This window comes from Cnephaeus nilssonii (genome assembly GCF_951640355.1).
Source record: "Cnephaeus nilssonii genome assembly, chromosome: 2".
NCBI classification, from domain to species: Eukaryota; Metazoa; Chordata; class Mammalia; order Chiroptera; family Vespertilionidae; genus Cnephaeus; species Cnephaeus nilssonii.
In genome coordinates, this window is record NC_137073.1 from 81,691,582 (window position 1) to 81,711,436 (window position 19,855).

A 19,855-nucleotide genomic window follows, 5' to 3' on the forward strand; every position below is an offset into this window, starting at 1 on the left:
TCAGTCAACCTAATACAGCTCATGAGTAAAACATAAATTCTACTTAACTTTACCAAATAAGAGAGCTGGTTTATGAAAAAGGAATAGTGCCACAGTAACTGTTTCAACTCTAAAACTAATACCACTCTAATTAGCCCTGAACAATTACTATCAAATCTTTAATAACTGAGATATGATGGTATGTGTCAAGATTTCTTTGATTTATATTTCAATTTGATGAAAATAATTTATAAGAGAAATCACAATAAAATTACCAATGACAGAAATAATACAATAAAAGAGAATTTCCATAATGACTGTAAAAATCACAACAAACCACTGATTTCTGACTGTCTGGTCCCTTGCTACATCTGATTTCACTGGTCATTTATTTTATTTTTAAAAATATATTCTTATTGATTTCAGAGAAGAAGGGAGAGGGAGAGAGAGAGAGAAACATCAATGATGAGATGTTTCTCCCCACCTGGTCCAGCACACAACCCAGGCATGTGCCCTGACCAGGAATCAAACCGTGACCTGGTTCATAGGTCGATGCTCAACCACCTGAGCCATGCCAGCCAGGCTCACTGGCCAATTATTATGAATCAATACACAGATGCAAAAAACAAGTAGGGCAGACAATTCAATTTGGTTTACATGATTAACTTGCAGCAGCTGAGCTCCACCTACAGGCAAGAAAAGGATTCTTTATACTAAGTTTAAAATAGGACTTTCCAAATCTTAGCTATGGTAAATTGTGCCGCTATGAACATAGGGGTGCATATATCCTTTCTCATTGGTGTTTCTAGTTTCTAGGGATAAGACACCAGGGGAGTGAGGGCATGAATGGGGGTGGGGGGCGCAGTGAGGGGATAAGGACACATATGTAGTAAGTTAATCGATAAAAAAATATGAAAAAAATAGGACTTTCCAAATACAAACTCTAATTTCCCTCAACTTTCAATTAACCTAGAGTGCACATCAGAATAACTTGAGTTCTTTTTAAAAAGTCTATGATCCCACACCAAAAATTCTGATCACTTGTTCTCAAGTAATCCAAATATACAGAAAAGGTTCAAGGAGACTGATTTAAATCCTTACCAGTACACACCTTTTAAAAACATTAGGAATACTCAAATATCATATTTTCCTTCTTCTAAAGTTACTTAATTTCCACTATACTGACCCTTATCTTTTTCAAAGATCGAAACTCACTTTAGTTGATATAAATGTCTTATCCTTGTTAGACTACAAAAACGATCTGAGGTAACACTAGAATTTTTAAAATCTCCTTCTATGTTATTCTATGCCTCAGAAATAACCAAGGGAGTGTGTGTTTGGTAGGGACTAGGTTTCTAACTGTGGGTACACAGTAGACTATCTGGAGTGCTTTTATAAAGAATTATTGTCCTAAATTAATGTATGTTTTTAGAAGTTAGAAAAGTGTTTACTATTAGAATATGAGGGAGGAAGTAACCAGAACAGAGCAAGAGTGAGACTTCCAGGTAATAGCAGTTTTGCTTCTTGATCTGGGTGGGTATATGGGTGTATTTGGCTTATAAAAATTCAGCAAGCTGTATAAGCTTATGATATATGCACTATGAAATATAATTTATACAGATATATTCCGTATGTATACGATACTTCAATTAAAAGTTAAAAAGTAAAAAAAAAAAAAAAAAAGATGTGCCCAGGCTTCACTGCAGATAAAATGGCAGAATCTGTGCGAGTGAGGCCAGGCATCCAATGTGAACCTAATATGAATCTAATGTCCAGTCAGGAGTGAAATCTAGTGAATCTAATGTGCAGTGGACAGTGAAGACCATTCCTCTAATGAATCACAACTATATTCATTCATTTGCATCCACTCATTACACACAATTTAATGACCAATTACTATATGCACATGACTCAGAGGATGTAAAGATAAATAAGACTCTTTGAAGGAGCTCAGTCTCAGCCAAGGGATAGGCAAACCAACAAATCCCATGTGATAAATACATGCAAGTTACTTACAAGATCTGGAGGAGAAACTGATTTGTCAATAAAGGATTCACTCATGTTTTGTTCATTCATTCATACAAATATTTAGGTACCTATGATGTTTGACCACAGAGATAAAACATAAAGGGACACAAGCGCTGCCTTCAAGAAAATTCAGTACAGGTACAGAAAGAGGGAGGAAATGTAAACTAATGTCATACTAACTATCACAGAAGTGGAGAAAGGTGCAATAGAGATGCCCTGGGAGTCAGAGAATGTGCCTACAAGTTGCTGACCTTGGAGTCAAGATTTTATAAACTTGAATCAGTCTAGTAGTCTAGTAGCAGCAGGTATAAAAATTAGTGTTAGAGGAGTGCTCTCAAACTTTAATAGACACACAAGGGGATCCTGTTAAAATGCAAATTCTGATTTGGAAAGTGTGGGCTGGGGCCTGTGACTCAACATTTCTAAAATCTCCCCAAGTGATATTAATACTATTGGCCCACAGATTACATTTTAAGAATCCGGTTCTTGAGGAAGATTGGTTTTGAGAGGACAGATTTAAAAATGTCAAATCCACAGCACAGACACCAAGAAAAACGAAAACTGGAAAGTAGCCATTACATTTGTCAGATAGGTGGCCTTAGTGAGAGGAGTTTTAGTGGAGTGATGAGGGGAATGCTCGATGATATGTATTTAGAAATAAGTGCAAAGTAAGGAGGTGGGAACAGGACATAAAATGGAATGGTTTTGTTTTTACTCTTGAATGCTGGAAGTTGCTTAATCACAAGCCTAAGGAAAGGAACCAGGGAAGAGAGAAAACTGAAGCCAAAGGAAAGAGAATGGGATCATTTTGAAAGGATAAAGGGATTCCTCTCCCTTTAAAGCGTAAAGTCTGAAAAGCATAAGGGTTTTAAGAGAAAAGAATAAGAGTTGAAGAAGGTACTCCTAGTTCACAGAACAGGCTGCCAGGTGACCTGATGAGAGTGAGACTGGGGTTGAAGTAAACACCATGGGAAGTGGGGAATAAAGAGGCATTGCAAGCACAGCTAAGGCTGGGCTTGTACTTGGCTGTGTGATTTTGCTCATCAACATCCAGTACTCAAGATATAGGCTTAGAGAAGGTGGGCTGAATAAGAAAGAGAGTGAGACTGATGCATTTAGAAAAGGGAGGAGGCAAGGGACCAAAATCCTAAAGAAGTCAGAATAAATATAATGAGAAAAAAGAAAGGAGAGAAGATAGAAAGAGCTTTGGACTTATTTCTCTTGAACTCCTGAGTACTTTTCAATGGAACAACTGGAGACATTGCTGAGAATAGATTATTAAGGAAAGATTGTACTCTATATAAATTTGTTGAAAACTATCTTCTTAAGTACCATTCCCCAGCTTAAATACTTAAGTACTTAGGTACTCAGCAAACTTGCTGTAGGTTTAACATACAAAGTGATAAGCAGCTTTAACAGATTCCAGATGTTTCTTTACCAGTAAAAGCAATACCAAGTGGCTCCTTGCCGAAAGCGCTGGTAGATTAGTCTAGTCCCTGGTCCCTCCTGCTTGAAAAAGAAACTGACCAAAGGATAATGGACTACTTCAGGCACATCCAGATGGAAAGTGTGTATATAGCAAAATCACTGAGTTTTAAATCTAGCTTATCTAATAAAGAGGGAATATGCTAATTGACCCTCACGCCGTCGCAAAAGATGTTGGCGTCCACGGCCAATAAGGAGTGAATATGCTAATTGACTGTCCTGCCCTCAAAGATGGTGGCACCCACAGCCAATAAGGAGGGAATATGCTAATTGACTGCCCCACCTAAAAGATGGTGGCATCCACAGCCAATAGGAGGGAATATGTTAATTGACTGTCTGGCCCTCAAAGATGGTGGCGCCACAGACAATAAGAAGGGAATATGCTAATTGACTACCCCACCCTCAAAGATGGTGGCGCCCATAGCCAATAAGGAATATGCTAATTGACTGTCATGCCCTCAAAGATGGCGGCACCCACAGCCCCGCCACATGCCTGCCTCCAGAGTCCCCCAGTCCTCTCAGCCCCACAGCCGCCCAGGGCCAGCCCAAGGTGCAGGCAAGCCTCAGATGGCAGCTGCCCAGCCACCCAGGGCCGCCCAAGGCTCAGGTAACCAGGGCCGGCCAAGGCTTGCACTGCCGGCAGTGGCAGCAGCAGAGGTGTGATGGGGCGTCGCCTTCCCCTAATCGCCGGGTCGCCACCTGCCCCTAAGGGCTCCCAGACTGTGAGAAGGGGCAGGCCAGGTTGAGGGACCCCCCCCACTCCAGTGCATGAATTTTCATGCACCGGGCCCCTAGTCTATATATATATATAAAAGCCCAGCAACCGAATGGCGAAACGACCAGAACAACCAGTCAACCAGTCACTATGACGCGCACTGACCACTAGGGGGCATATGCTCAACGCAGGAGCTGCCCCCTGGTGGTCAGTGCACTCCCACAGTGGGAGTGCTGCTCGGCTGACTGGGATGAGCAATGCTCCCACAGAGGCTGATCCCCACAGGTCACGCCCCCCCACCAGTGCGTGAATCCGTGCACCAGGCATCTAGTAGATAATAATTTTACACTAATGTCCTAGCTGGCTGGCAGCTATTTCCATTAAAATTCAACTTAGACTGAACAGTGATTTTCCTTTAAATAAAAATATCCTTTTCACCACCTTACAATTTTTTAAGATTCTTAAAGGTTTCCTGTTTTTTTAACATAAAACTCACTTGAGACTTAAACTATAGTGAAGCTAGTATAACTGACCAAAAGCAGTAATCATTTTGGAAATTTTTTGTTCTTAAAATAAATGGCAATTAGACACTCATGGAAACATTTATAAATAAGAGTGAAAAACTGTGTTTTCCCTAAGAAGTTAGTACATTCTCCTGATCTTATTTTTCTTTTATTTTCCTTTGTAGGTGGGAGAGAAACAGATGAAGGAGAGAGAGAAAAAGATATGAATATTGAAAATTTTGGAAAGAGAACACTTACAAATAGATGTTTGGTGTTTATTAAGGCCAATTTTGCTAAATAAGCTTTCTTTAGTTCTTACAGAAACTTCAACTTTGCTAAATTATAAGTTCTATTAATTAGAGGGTACATAAGTATTTGACATTGTATTAAGGCCAACAAGATAAAGTTGAGGACTTAAGGAAACATTTAAACAGAAAATATGTTTTATTTATTAAAATTAAAAATGTATTTTTTCACATTATAAACCTAGCTCATAGTTCTTAAAATGCAGAAAATCTGTTTTGAATGAGAGAGAAAAGAAGGATTCTTCACTATATTCATGATTTGACTAAGAGTTAGAAAGGTGATGAGAGGCTCATCAACTCCATTTATGAATAAGCATATACATAATCACCAAAATCTTCACTTACTAGTGGCCCAAAGTTAATATACTATATTAAATTACTCAACAGTGATTACCTGTCAGGTGAATGTTGCTGGAAAAAGAAAAGATATTTAAAGTAACTTCTAAGTACCATTTTTGGATGCAAAAGGTTATAACATCAGTGAAAATTTTTGAAAATTACTTTTCTAGTTACACAAAGGAAAAAATTAAGGGAGCTAAGCAATGACAACATGGGAATATTTTTTAAAGTTTTTTTTTTATAAGAGGTTGAGAAACAACAGCAAAAAATGTTGTTCATATGTAGTTAAATCTATCTTATCCCCAAATGTAAGCCATCCAAAGAAAACAAATAGTATTATTTTTTAAAGCAACATTATTTAAAACACATACCATGAATTTATAATAATACAATCACAAAGGAGAATTTTTCAATTAAGTTGAATTTCAGGGGAATAAAATGTTGAGTCACAAAGTTCAACAACTCTTTATCAGGCATTTGCTGAAATTTCTTTTATAGTACCATTGAGATTAGGAGGGGTATATGGTATAAATCAAACTTGAAAAGGTATTTAAAAATGCTTTCATGCCCACACATTTTCTTTAACCAGTTTTGACAAATTTTACTCACCTGAATCTGAAGACATCTCTTTTCATTCTACACAATTATTCTGCTGCTCTCATTGATATTAAACAAACACAACCTTCCCCATCTAGCTAATATATTGCTTGCTCATATATAACAAATTATATAGAGGATTTTAAAGATGAGATCAGAGAAAAATGAAGTGGAATTTGATTCATTGCTGTAATTACTTTAAAACTGGCCTATTTTCTTTTAGGTTTCCAAATGGGCTAATTTAGCACAACTAGTACATATACCAAGCATTATGAAAATAGTATTTTAAACAGTAAGTTGAACAGAGGACTCAATCTTAATTTAAAATGAAGTATAAAAAGACAAATACTCTGATACCTAGAAGCACAATAAGCAACTTACCTGCGGCTAACTGATTTCTTCTCCCCTTCTCCCTCTCCAGCTGATTTAACACTTGCACTTGGGTCCTTTTTTAACTTTTTTGCAATTCTTTCTCTCATCAGGTTCTTCTCATCACCATCAATGCTTTCATCATTCTCTGCACCTTCAAATTCTTCATCCTGTAGAAATTGAAATGGAGTATGTGCTGGGCATTCCATCTCCCCTTTCACTTCCAGACTCCTCATTGCATCTTAAGCCAGGTTTGTTTTTCTTTTTGTTGGGTTTTGAATTAGCAAAGGCTGAATGAAGAATCTGCTACAGGGGGGAATACCCCTGAGGTCTGCTCTGGGTGAACTATGTAAGTGTGAGATAACCCAGTCAGGGCTGTTTGCTCAATTCACACCCAGCCCCTCTGTGCAGTAAACTGTGCTCCTGTATCACCAGCATGCTGACCTCAACCAGGAATCAAGTAGAAGAGGTGGAGATGGGACAGCTGAGATTTCTTCCTATAATCTGTCACAGCAATTACTCCTCTTCTCACAACCCTTCAGTGGATCTCCAACTCACTCAAGACCCTACTCAATCTGTACCTCCCTGACATGATGTCACACAGCTCCACCTCAGCAACACTAGCCAACTATGGAGTTGTTATTCTCTCCGGCCTGAAACATTCTTATTCCATTTATCCGCATTGCTTGCTCTTTCATCTCAGATCTCTGCTCATATGTTACCCTCTCGGTGACACTTATTTTGGTCACCCTATTAAAATGGAAGAATCACCCACCCACCTCCAGCACTCTATTCTCCTTCCCTGTTTTCCCCCCAAAGCATTTATCACCCATCTGACCTATATTTTAATTAGTTATGTGTTTATTGTCTTGCTCCCATAATTAGAGGAAGCATTCCATGAGAGCTAATATTCTGGACCATTTTGCCTACTGCTGTATATTCAACTGCTAGAATAGTTCCCAGCACCAACAGAGAGAGGAGTGGAGAGAAAAAGGAGGAGGAAGGGAGGGAGGGGAGAAGGGAGGCTAAGAAAGATGCTATTTCAAGGGGATCTTTTTCTATTCTGTCTTTGACCAGCTGAGTCACAGTGAGGCAAGATTCTTAACTTGAGGTTGTGGACCCTTAGAGCAATGGTCCTCAAAGTTTGGTCCTCAGACCACACAACCTGGATTGTTTGTTAAAAAATATAAAATCCTAGCCCTTACCCCAGTCTTTCCAAACCAAATCTTGAAGAACAGAAATTGTGAATGTTTTCAGTAAGATGTTTAAGACATTCTTTAGCCCTAAAAGTTGATAACCATTGACCGAGGTCTTCCATACCAAACTCTCTCCTGCTTCAGAGCCTTTTGTATGTGTAGTTTCTTCTACCTTCAACACTCTTCCTCCCTACTCCTTACATAAGGCCAGTTCTTTCTCAAACTTTAACCTCAGCTTCTGCTTCCTATATAAGATATAATCTCTCCTTGTCACCGGGCTTTAGCATATGCTATTCTCCGAGCGAGAGGAACCTTCACCACCTTTTTTGATCTAGTTAACTCCTAATTCTTCTATAAGACACAACACAATCATCTCTTCCAGGAAGATTTTCTTGAACAGGTTAGATATTCATTCTTTCTCTTCCCTCCATAATCAGAAAGAACCCTCTTTTTTGACTGTGGCAATAGTATTCATGCATAGAAAGCTATGTACTTCCTACTGAATTATACGATGCACAGATCAATGGGTTTTACATAAAGTGACAAATAGATGACTTGAAAAACTTGATCTCTTATATATAAAGGAAACTGCCTTCTCTTTTATCAGCTTTAAGCAGTATAACTAAAAAGGTAACTACAGTCATGAAATAGAATCTTCTGAAATGTGTGTATAAAGAAGGAATACTACTATAAATAACTGATCCAAGTATTTCCCATACATCATATAAGATACCCATGCATCAACATTTCAACTTTTAACATAATAAAATAAAATAACATCTGAATTTTGATTATTCAAGTAATGTTATATCATAGGGAGAAAAAACAGGCTAGAAATTAATATATAAGATTCCACACACGTAGACATACACTTGGAAGAAAATATTATAATAGCAAAAATACTATATATTTTTAAATCTTTCATATTTTTTCAAAATTTGATATGCATAATTATAAAAGTAATATACAGAGTGTCCCCAGAAATATATACACATTTTAAATAATTATTAGTTCTAATGGGTTAAATCTGAAAAGTAAGGAACATCAATTGAGCTATCAGTTGTTAAAGTGTGTATACATTTGTTTTGGACACCCTGTATATAACCGTTTAAGAAAAACAATTAAATTTTTTTAAAATTTTTGAATTTTCTGTAAATTGTTCAAACTATATTTATACTAAAATACTCACATCATCTAAATCTCCTGCTGCATCATCCTTTTCACTACAAAAAAATAAGGAAAACAAGTAAATTTTAGCTTCAAAATGGAAGTAATAAAATTATTCAATAACCCAAAAATTTAGAATATTTTGTTGGATTAATACTTCAAAAACTTATTTCAACATAGAAATTTCAGAATGGCATTCTAGAGTAAGTGGAAACATCCTAAAAATGAGTCATTTTTTAATAAATAGAATAAGAGGTATGCTCCATCAGCACATACACAAAATCAATAGAATTAAAAGAAAAATTGCAAAGAAAAAATCAACAATGCTATTTTTATGAACAAAGAGCTGCAGAAAACAATTTCTTCCATTGGCTTGATGTATTCTGGTTCATGAAATCAAATCTTTCAAATACAATGATATTAAGAAAAGACTGTTTTGAAGCAGAATTTTTGAAACTCAGCTAAACTTGGTATAGTAGTATTTTAGTCCCCCTTTAAGACACTGGCCCAATATTTCACATGCAATTATATGTAACAGTAATATATCTTCCCTTCTCAAAGAGAAGCAACAAAGATAGTAAGATAATTTTCTGTTAACTCCTTTAATATATAAGAAATAATACTCAATGGATTGGCCCCAAATGTGGTGACTTTCACAAAACTCTTCAATTCTGATTTTTTTACCCAACATACCAACTGAGACAAAAATGCTCCAAGGAAAAAGTTAGCAAAGCAAATTTGAATTAAACATAAAAATGTTAAAGCAAACAGTTTCCCTAGTCTTCAAACTATCCCAAGATTTAAAAGTTTAACAATTTTAAATTTAATGAGTTCAACTGAAGTAGATAGCAAGAAGAGTGAAAGTGACTACAGTGCTTCTCTCCATATGTTAGAAGCTCTACTACCTCCATTGTCAAAATGCTTTAGCTTTTTGGATGGGTTGAAAAAAATTTGACATATGAGGAACAACTGCTTACTCACGAAGGAAGCTATAAATTATCTACTAGTAAGCCAGAAAATGAGAACTTAGAATCACACTAGCACCATACCAACCTCTCGACAACTGGAACAGAACTGAGGTGTGGATCATCCTTAAGCAAGTCGTGACTACTTTTGCTTTTCCCCTTCATGCTCTAGAAAGGAATGCATGATAAAATCATGAGTGGGGGGGGAAAGAGTCTTCCAAAAGGACAAGTGAACAAATTTACATAAAATCTAGTACATTAGCAAAAGAAATGTGTTCCTGAAAATTTCAGTATAAACTCAAGCTTTATAAATGAGAACCTTACTGAATTGGCTGAAAATATTATTTTAGAAACATCTTTTCTTTCAAAAGGTGACGTATCCTTGAAAATAAGTTTATTCATTATTATTTCCAAACACTGAACCCTCTTAAGATTTACATACAGCTAAACTAATTAATTTGACCCCGATATTAAAACTTAGAAGATAAATCATGAGTAATTTGAAATAAATGTACACTATTATCCTCCAAATGCATTCTTTACATTGCACAGAATCACTTTTTAAATGTGCCCAAGCAACCAGATGAGTGCACCTATGAGATGCTATTCACAAGCAGAAAACACAGAAGGGAAGAGCCTCTCAAGTATGACAACATTCATCAATGACCAAATGCTTAATAAATGCTTTACTTTCAAAGCTCATGTGCTCAGTAAATTTGTATTTTAGTAGAGAAACAAGTCATAGGAAGATATAAGTACAACTGTAAAATAGCAACTACTCCTACTACTAAGTATATACTTTGTGCCAGGCACTGTGCTACAGTACACTATTCCTACTCCTCGTTTCCTCCCCTCCCTTCTGAAAGATATTTCGCTATCAATATAACTTTTTCTGGGTGAGAAAAAAAAAAAAGCCTTTTTACAACTGCATTTAGAGTAAAATGTGAACATCTTGAAGTAAAAGAAGTATTATATGTATCACTATTGTAAATGTGGTACAATTTAATCACTATTTTAAAATCTAGTTATTGAGATTCTTTTATAATGAAATCTATCATTTAACTTGCCTCATAAAAACTACTTGGCTGATTATAACCTTTCATGTGAAAATATTTTATGACATTTGAATTTAAATTTTACACAAAGATTCAAGAATAAACTTTAAACCAATACAGACAACTGAATAAAGCTATTATTTAAGAAAGCAATAAGAAGGGAGGGATCTGCCAAAAACCTTTCAAATATGTGAAGCCTAGGATTACATTTTCACTTAGTTTTTACTTCTCCAAAGTCTATCGCATTCCTCAAGCAGTCCCTATGTGAGATGGGTTCTGGTATTATCCCCATCCTCCTCACAACCCTCCCAGCCTCTGGATGCAGCTAGTTTGTCAATATCCTTCTTAAATGTGTTCAGAACTGAACAAAATGCTGCAAATGTGAGCAAAAATGCAAAGAATGTTAATTTCCTTATTCCAGAGACCTTACTCTCTTAATAATTCAACCAGGGCTTACAGGCTATTAAGTCTTATACCTATTCAGCTGATTTCATTAAACTCAAGTATAGAATTTACATGTGCTCCTATTACATTTCAACTGACTAGTTCAAATAATCAGGCACAGATTGACAACAAAGCACTCTTTGGGCAGAAGTATTCAATCAGCTATAAATCCATCTAACTGTACTATCTCCCGGATCACATTTCCTCATGCTGTCCACAAGAATATGAGAGACTCTGACAATGTGCTTTCCTGAACTCAAGATGTGTCATTATGGCACCCCCCCTATCATGCAATCCTATCAAAAAGGAAATGAGTCAGTCTGGAAAGTCATTTAACCAGAGTCTTAGTTTCCCCATCTATAAAGAAAGGAAGTTGGACTAGATCCCTTTGAGCTATAAAATTCTATTATTCTAAAAGAGATTTTTATCAGGTAGTAGAAAGATACTGAAATAAATAATGAAGGAAAGTGAACCCACGTGGGAGAGGCGCCTTGTCACGAATAAATGAGTGGGGTGAAGCGGTGTCTGTAATCCCACACTGATAATCCATAAACCAGGGGGGACTCTATCTTATTTCTCCTTTCACATAAAGTAAAGCCTCAGTTCAGACTTCACCAATTATTAACTTGTGATGTTAGACTGGTTCTGGAATAAAGCTTAACACTGTGGAGTCACTGACAAAAGAAACTTGATAAGCAAATGAATAATGAAACAATTATTTTCAAGTCCTCTAGAAATATTTAATTTCATGCAACTACTAAAACTGCACATTGTTCTTAGTCATTGTAAAAGACACTTGACTCTGTTTCTGGTTATTATATACATTTTAAAACAGTAAGGCTAAATTTTAAAATATAGGTATTCTATAGGTCATTCAACATTCAAGCTAGCCTCCTCTCCCCCCCCCCCTTTTTTTCCTAAGGGTTCATTTTACCCATAAGGTAAAATGTATTTGAATGGTGCTCATAGTCTAAAGAATAGTTCAAAAGCAAAATAAACCAAATACACTTCCATTTTGAATCTCTTTTGAATTTATCTCGTGCCCTGTAGAGAAATTTTCTTTCCTCTATGCCAGTAAATTTCAACAATTTTTGTTGTTGTTCTATTTTCTCAAGATGAATTTAACAAAGACTCCATCATATAAACAGACAAAACAGCTGAATTCTGTAGGCCAAAGACTCTGCACAGCATGCCAAGACACACTTCCATGTGGAGAACAGGCTGTGGGTGGGTCATGCTGTACAGGTGTCCACTTGTGCTCTCCAGGCTGCTCAAGCTAGTGTCCAGGACCCTCTGGGAGGGCTCTGGAAGGGCACTAGGCTAGTTATACCCCGCATATGGCTTCCTACCCCAGAAAGCTGAACTGCTGGGGAAGTTTCTCCCCACCCTCTAGATTGCTTGAGCATGAGGGTGGCAGCTTCTGCGTAACAGTTATGGTCATATTAGAGATTGTTTAATAATTTTTAGCTCTCTGAGAATAAAATACAAATTATAACAGAGTATATTGTTTAAGACATTTAACATTCAAAAACATTTCCAAGATTGTATAATATATCAATGTAAGGATATACATAGCCTAATTTCACTACTCTAAATGGTACATATTATTTCCATGTTACAAAGAGAAAAATTGAGGCTCAGAGAGACTGTTATCCAAGATCACCAAGTACCGGTGGAAAGTGAAGTGCCAACGTAAGTTTGTATGACCTCAAATCCATGCTATTTCTACTCCAACACACTCTCACTCAAAGATGACACAAAGTTTACCATCAAGGAGCTCACAGCCTGGAACTCCACACAATAAGGCAGAAAGAAAAGGGGAAAATGTTTCAGTAGTATACAATGAGAACAAAGTCAGGGTTCTTATACAATAAAGCAAAAAGAATATTTTTAAAAAGAAAACGTAAGGATCACAAGGCAAAGGTTAGACCAGAAAAAGAAAAGACATTTAGAAAAGACGGTATTTTAGGTTATGAAAATAAATATGACTTTGATACCCAGAAGGGGGATAGGACACTTCAGGCAGGGAGAAGAACACAAAGACACAAACACAAAAGGGAAAATACCAGGCATTTATGTAAAACTAGAAGCCCGATGCACGAAAATCATGCAAGAGGCTCGGTCCCTGCGACCGCCTCTGCCTCAGCCCTCACGTCCGGTCTAACTAGCATATTAGGCTTTTATTATATAGGATAGCAAACAGTTCAGATCTGCTGATGCAGTGTTTCCTACATTTCCCTGATAAGAATTACAGGGAATTAACAAAAGTACAGCTTCCCAGGCCTCTCCTCCCTTGTTGATTCTGATTCAGTAGGTCTGAGATCTAGGAATCTACTTTTTAAAAAAGTACTATCAGTGATTTTTACCAGCAGGGAAATTTAAGAAGTATGAGGCTAAAAGACAGAGTTGGCAAAGAGGAGTCAGGAACGCAGAGGCTTGAAGTAACAGGCCAAAGAATTTGGCCTTATTTCTACAGTCAGCAGAGAGCAACTATACATTTTAATGAGGCTTCAGAAAAAATATTCTGAGAGTAATGAATGGAAGGGGAAGAAGAGAAGGGAGATGGGAGACCAGTCTGTAGACTACGTAGCAGCTGAGGCTAGAGATAATGAAGGCCTAAAAAAAGGTAGCAGCAATATAAATTAAAAGGAAAAAATAGATTTGAGATACAGTATGAATGAAAAACTGGTAAAACAATACAACTGGTTATGCAGAGTAAAATTAAGAAAAAAGTCAAAACTGAATCTAAAATGTTTTAGAGGACACCAATGCCAGGGAATAGAAAGAAAAGTCACAGGACACAGAGAAGTTTGAGAAGAAAATATAACAAATTAAGCCTTGGCTAGGACTTGGATAACTAGCAGGATATTCAAATAGGGAGATATCCAGTAGGCAGCTAAAGGAAAAAAGAGTAAGCCAGCTGAGAGATATAGATTTGAAAGTCAAAAATAAAAATGTGATAATTTTATCACATAGCCCAACCTATTTAAGAGTCAGATGAGAGAAATATGATGACACAATGCTACAGTTATACTACTCATTTGCTAATGGACTGTAGGTTGCAATTTTCTTGACAAAGAGGAAAGCATTTACCTAGTCTTTCTAATGTTTGAAGTATTTTTCAGATTTAAGGACAAACATAAAGAACCAGCTGACATTATCTATGGTGGTATCCCTCCACATAACAACCTCGTAGCAAGCTCAAAGTGCTTTTGGAATATCAAATTTACTATATTCAGTATAAGTTAAACATTTAACATATGCTGCTGTTACAAATAGAAAAACTTTAAACTAATTTCCTAGTAAAGTCAATCTCCCAGTAACTGTGAACAAAACTTACTTTTAACCAGATATTTAACTCAACAAAATTAAATATTTAATTCAAGATTGTCAGGAAAAACTCCTTTGTCCTACTCTTGATCTCCAAAGGCTGCTCAACCTAGAATCCAGGACCCTACGGGAGATAGGGAACGGCACAAGCAAATTGCACTAGGCTGCCTTCCATCCCAGAATGCTGTGCTCCCAGTGAAATTTCTGGCCAGCCTTTTAAATGGCTTATGTTTGAACTAGGCAGCTTCTGCAGCATTCAAAATCATATTAGAGACTTAAATAGCTACAGAAACCTAACTTCAAATTTCTGATTCCACCATCTTGTAATTACACAGTTTTGGAAAAGCTACATATCCTGAGTATTGGTTTCTTCATTCACAAAATTTACATGATATATGGTTGTGATAAAGATTATATAAAATAAGTATTTGGCACAGTCAAATATTTATTAAATCAATACAATGCAGTATAATAGGTGCTTCGGAAGGCCAGAGGCAGGTTACCACTGAAAGAAATTAAGTTCAGCCTGGGCAGGAGTTGGGTAGGGGAGGGAGGTAGAGGTAGTCAGGAGTTGATAGTGGAGCTAAATCTTAAAGAAAAAACAACAATTAGCCACATAAAGGAGAGAGCATGCTTCGAGCAAAAGGGAAAATGGGTAGGAAGACTGTGGGGAAGGCATGAGTATACAAGGAAACTTAACATCTTTAGACAACATCAATGAAAGGGAATCCTGGCAATTCCTAGATCTAACATTTGTGGTTTTGTCCATTTACAAATATACCCATAGGATCATGACATAATAAATCTTTCATGTTAATGAGACACACATTTGAATCACGAATAGTGCAAGACTAGTGCACTGACATCTAATGAAGATGATTTTATTGGGGTGACAGACATATCAGTGATATTGATAAGAAATGGGGAAAGGAAGTTCTCATGTAAAGAGGAATTTAATTTTGACACCTGAAGTAGAGATGCTTCCTCAAGGCACTCAGAATGAGGAAGAGCCAGAAGAAATATTCAGTCTTATCTCCTTGTTCAGAATATTAGTTTATAGGTGATAATTGAATCACAGTAGCAAATAGATCACTCAAGAATACTGTAGTGAGAGAAAAAATTATGACCAAAATATTTCTAATATGTGCCCACGTTAATTCAGTTTTAACGCAAGGGGTATAAGCAGTGTGCTTACTGTATGCTCAATATTAGCCCACCAAAACTATGCTCAATGGTTAGGGGAGCAAATACATGGATAAAGAAGTAAAGACCAGGGTAACAATAATGTGCTTTTAAGTCAATGCTAGTGTTAGTGTTGGTAAGAAATAGGTGACTAAGTTAAGCAAGTAAGGCAGTGTTAGGTTATAGAGTTTTAATTACTACAGTAAAGACTTTGAACCTAATCCTTAGATCTCAGTGTTCGCGAACTTTCCAAAAAGGAAGACATATCAGAATATCTGGGAGTGAAAACACTTTAGATGATTTTCTTGAAGTGTACTTATTAGAATCACTGCTCTGAACAATGGCAGGGCACTGTAAGGAGTACTGTGGGGAAAGTGAGACTGAGGAACACCACACTAGAAGGCATATGGGACGTATTGTGAGGTAAAAGGCCCACAGGCGATATATAATCCAAAGACATGGATTTTATAGTGAGATAGATGTAGGTTCAAATCCCAGGTCTTGATAACTTACTGCTTCTGTGACTTTGAGCAAATTATAACCTATCTATACCTTAATAGAATCATGGGTAAAATGGGGATATTAATAATACCTATCTTAAAGGGCTGTGATGAGAACTGATAAAATGAATAAATATATATAAATATTTAAATGAATATAAGAGTTTTTGGTCTATCACTGTTTATAATACTAACAATAATCATTATCATCTAGCAAACCCATTAAACAAATAGCAATTAAAATCTGAATCATAAAGTTCTTTAACTTTAGTTCTAACTGACTGGAAAAATAATCCCAGGTTTAAAAAAACTGTCAATTATTTTCTTTTTTTCCATCACCATTTATCCCCCCATACCTTCTTCCACCTCCCCCACCTGCCCCATGCTATCACCACTGTTGTCCGTGTCCATGAGTTCTTTTTAAGAGGGCAAATCTTCTCAGAAGATGCAAATATTACTGACCATAAATCATTTTACAAATTAGTTCCATGAACGTTTACTGAATGTGCTCTGTGTACAGCAGGAAATACAAAAATGAGTAAGATATAATCCTTAATTTTTTTACAATTCAGAAAAAAGGGCAAATTACGGTTTTACCTGACTAACTCGATTTACTTCCTCCTCTTCTTCCTCAGCTTCCTCTCCAAATGAAAGCAAACTAAAATTTCTAATTAAAAAAAGGGAAAAAGAATGAAAGAAAATTAGAAAGAAAAAGTTAAACAAAACTTATAAATATCCTATTCCCCCCCGCCAAAAAAAGAGTAGAACTTACAAGAAGAAACACTTTCTGTTTAACAGTAGACAATATTACTTAATATTCAGTAGAAATATACTAACGACCTATATTTTCAGCATAATGTTATGGTTTTAGCCTCAGACCACATATGATTCATATACTAGACTAAACTAATGACCAAAAATCCATTCTGAGCACTACCATTAAATATACTAAGTCAAACAGGACAGAAATAATTAAGCTTTTTATATTTATCAAAATTGGTTATCAATTGAGAATTCTGAAAAACTAATAAATATATAGACCTGAGAGCACTACAAATGGGAAGCAATTAATCTAGTGTCTGCCAAAATATGGCTTAATATTTTAAAATTAATAAGTTAAACAAAACTGTCAAATAAAATAGTCTATGGGGAGAAAAATAAATAAATCTCTTCTTTGAGCCTTCAAACCAAAGATTTCCCAAGAAAAATAAATAATTTGTTATTAAAACTCTTCTTCAAGCCCTAGCTGATTTGGCTCAATGGATAGAGTGTCGGCCTGCAGACTGAAGGGATCCAGGTTCAATTCCAGTCAAGGGCACATGCCTGGGTTGTAGGCTCAATCCCCAGTAGGGGGAGTGCAGGAGGTAGCTGATCAATGATTCATTCTCATCATTGATGTTTCTATCTCTCTCTCCCTCTCCCTTCCTCTCTGAAATCAATAAAAAATAAATAAATAAGTAAAAAAAAAAACTCTTCCTCAAATATTATAAAAATAAAAGATTTGGTAACAAAAGAGAAACTTTTATTTCAAAACCTAGATGCAATCAATGAATACCACATAATTCCCAATATATTTACTATGAATTAAAAACAAAAATAAAAACACCCAACTTCAGAGCTTGTTGTCAAGATAAACTATAGAAAAAAAAATATTGTATCAGAACACAGTGAGAGTGACCTTTCACCCAAAGATAAATTAGTCAAACTAAATAAATAAAAAAGTAAAAGGAAACTAAATACAAAGCTCTATATGAAGTTATTTTGCCATAAGACATCAACTGCTTATTAAAATGTCTGCCTCATATATGAGAGTTTAAACAACTTACCTTACTTATATTATAGGTTATCAAGGAAAGAAATGAATATGTATTAAATGCCTGTACTACTGGGCATTTTCAAATTCCCCTTCTCATTTAATCTTCATAACAACCAGGTGTTGTATTTATTATAATCTCCATTTTATAAGATGGGGAAACTAAAGGCCAAAAAGATTAATAAAGTTTGGTTTTTTATTTACTGGGTTAGGCAGGATTATATTTAGAACTGTTTGAACCTAACACTTTAAGTACAATAAAATCCCTAATATGGATTCCATAATTCAATAAAAGAATGAACTGAAATCTAACTCTCAGATATCTATTTTAATAAAACAGACTAATAATGTAAAGAATACTGTTCAAAAAATACTGGAACTTATTAAAAAAATAAATTTCTATTTTTTGAAAACTATTCTAAGGAAATATCTAGAATACAGAAACAGCTTTATACTTAAAAATATTTATAAACACCAAAAAAGGAGTGAAAAGTTATATAAACATTGTCATATACTTCATATTCTACTTTCCAAGTTCTTTATACTGAGCATATATTAATTGAAAAACAAGTAAAAAACAGAATTCTCAATAACTCATTTATATAAGTAATTGCTATAGTAATCCCTACTTATTTATATTAACACAGATTTTATATGGACATCGGAGGCAATACTTCTTTAGCTTAAGTTTAAGTTATATACTGTCTTTGAATACAAGAAATGCCCATGCAGAATAGAACACACACGCTCGTAATTCAGTTATCTCCCTGGTCCAAACTGGCCTACCTCTCACTAGTAAACTGTGTTTACAAAAGGAAATGAAGTGAACTATATGAATCAGTGTTGCTTTTCAAGCTGAAGAAAAATCTTACTACTATGATTACTTTGTGCCTTTGGGTTTCAATGTCTTTACTTTCTCCTCTGGTTTCTCTTTTTTCAGCTTTTTAATTTCCCTTGGAATGATGTCATCAAAAGGATTAAACAAAACCTATGAAAAGAAACATTTTTAAAATTAAAAACAATTTTTAATTGTATTGACATTAGTGTCTATAATTTTTCCTCACAAAAACATTGTAAGTATAGTGAAACATATACTACATGTTGCTTCCACTTACATGGCCTCAATATATTCTCCCAAAAATCCTATGTGCTATTAAGTAAAGGATAGCTTATTCTTATTTTACAAAGGGAAAAAATATTCAAGAAAACTTAATATATAGTATGAGAAACAAAATCAGGTCTCTTCTGATTTTGACTCCAAATCAAATGTTCTTAAAGATCACCCTCAATGGCTCCCTCAATGAAGGATCACTCTTAAGTTACCAATGAAGTCACTTCATTGGATTAAATAAACCTAATTCCTCTAACTTTCCATTCTACTTTGAGCTTTTCATTCATTAGATTATCATCTAAAATTTCATCTTAGAATTCAAAACTTTCAATTTAAAAAAAGTCTTAATCAGAAATTGTTCCTAGCCCTGATCATGTTATTCAATGGTTAATGCTGATCCACACACCACTGAAGGGTCTCGGATTTGATTCCCAGTCAAATATCTGGGTTGCAGGTTTGACCCCTGGCCCTGTCAGAGAACATGCAGGAGGCAACCAATTGATGTGTCTCTCTTACATTGATGTTTCTCTCTCTTCTCTCTCTCTACTTTCTTTCCCCTCCCCTCTCCCTTCCACTCTTTCTGAAAATCAATGGAAAAAATATCCTCGAGCGAGGATTAAAGAAAAAATAAAAAAAAGAAAATGTACCTAAATTACACAAATAAAATCTGAGTTGTGACTTAATTTAGTATAAAGACTTCATCTGATAGTTTAAAAATAGTAACAATCAGCCCTGGCTGGTGTAGCTCAGTTGGTTGCCAAAAGGTTGCCAG

The 19,855-nt window shown here is 35.6% G+C and overlaps 1 protein-coding gene across 1 annotated transcript in view; it reads right to left on the minus strand.

The window, feature by feature from the left end:
• The window catches only part of CWC27 (CWC27 spliceosome associated cyclophilin), a 167,845-nt gene that overhangs the window by 131,029 nt on the left and 16,961 nt on the right, over nucleotides 1–19,855 (minus strand). The window contains exons 6-10 of the mRNA XM_079784692.1: nucleotides 18,857–18,960; nucleotides 16,757–16,826; nucleotides 9,737–9,816; nucleotides 8,706–8,739; nucleotides 6,333–6,490 (exon numbers count right to left, since the gene is read on the minus strand). Coding sequence (XP_079640818.1) covers nucleotides 6,333–6,490; nucleotides 8,706–8,739; nucleotides 9,737–9,816; nucleotides 16,757–16,826; nucleotides 18,857–18,960 — 446 coding nt within the window. The remainder of the gene's footprint in view (nucleotides 1–6,332; nucleotides 6,491–8,705; nucleotides 8,740–9,736; nucleotides 9,817–16,756; nucleotides 16,827–18,856; nucleotides 18,961–19,855) is intronic.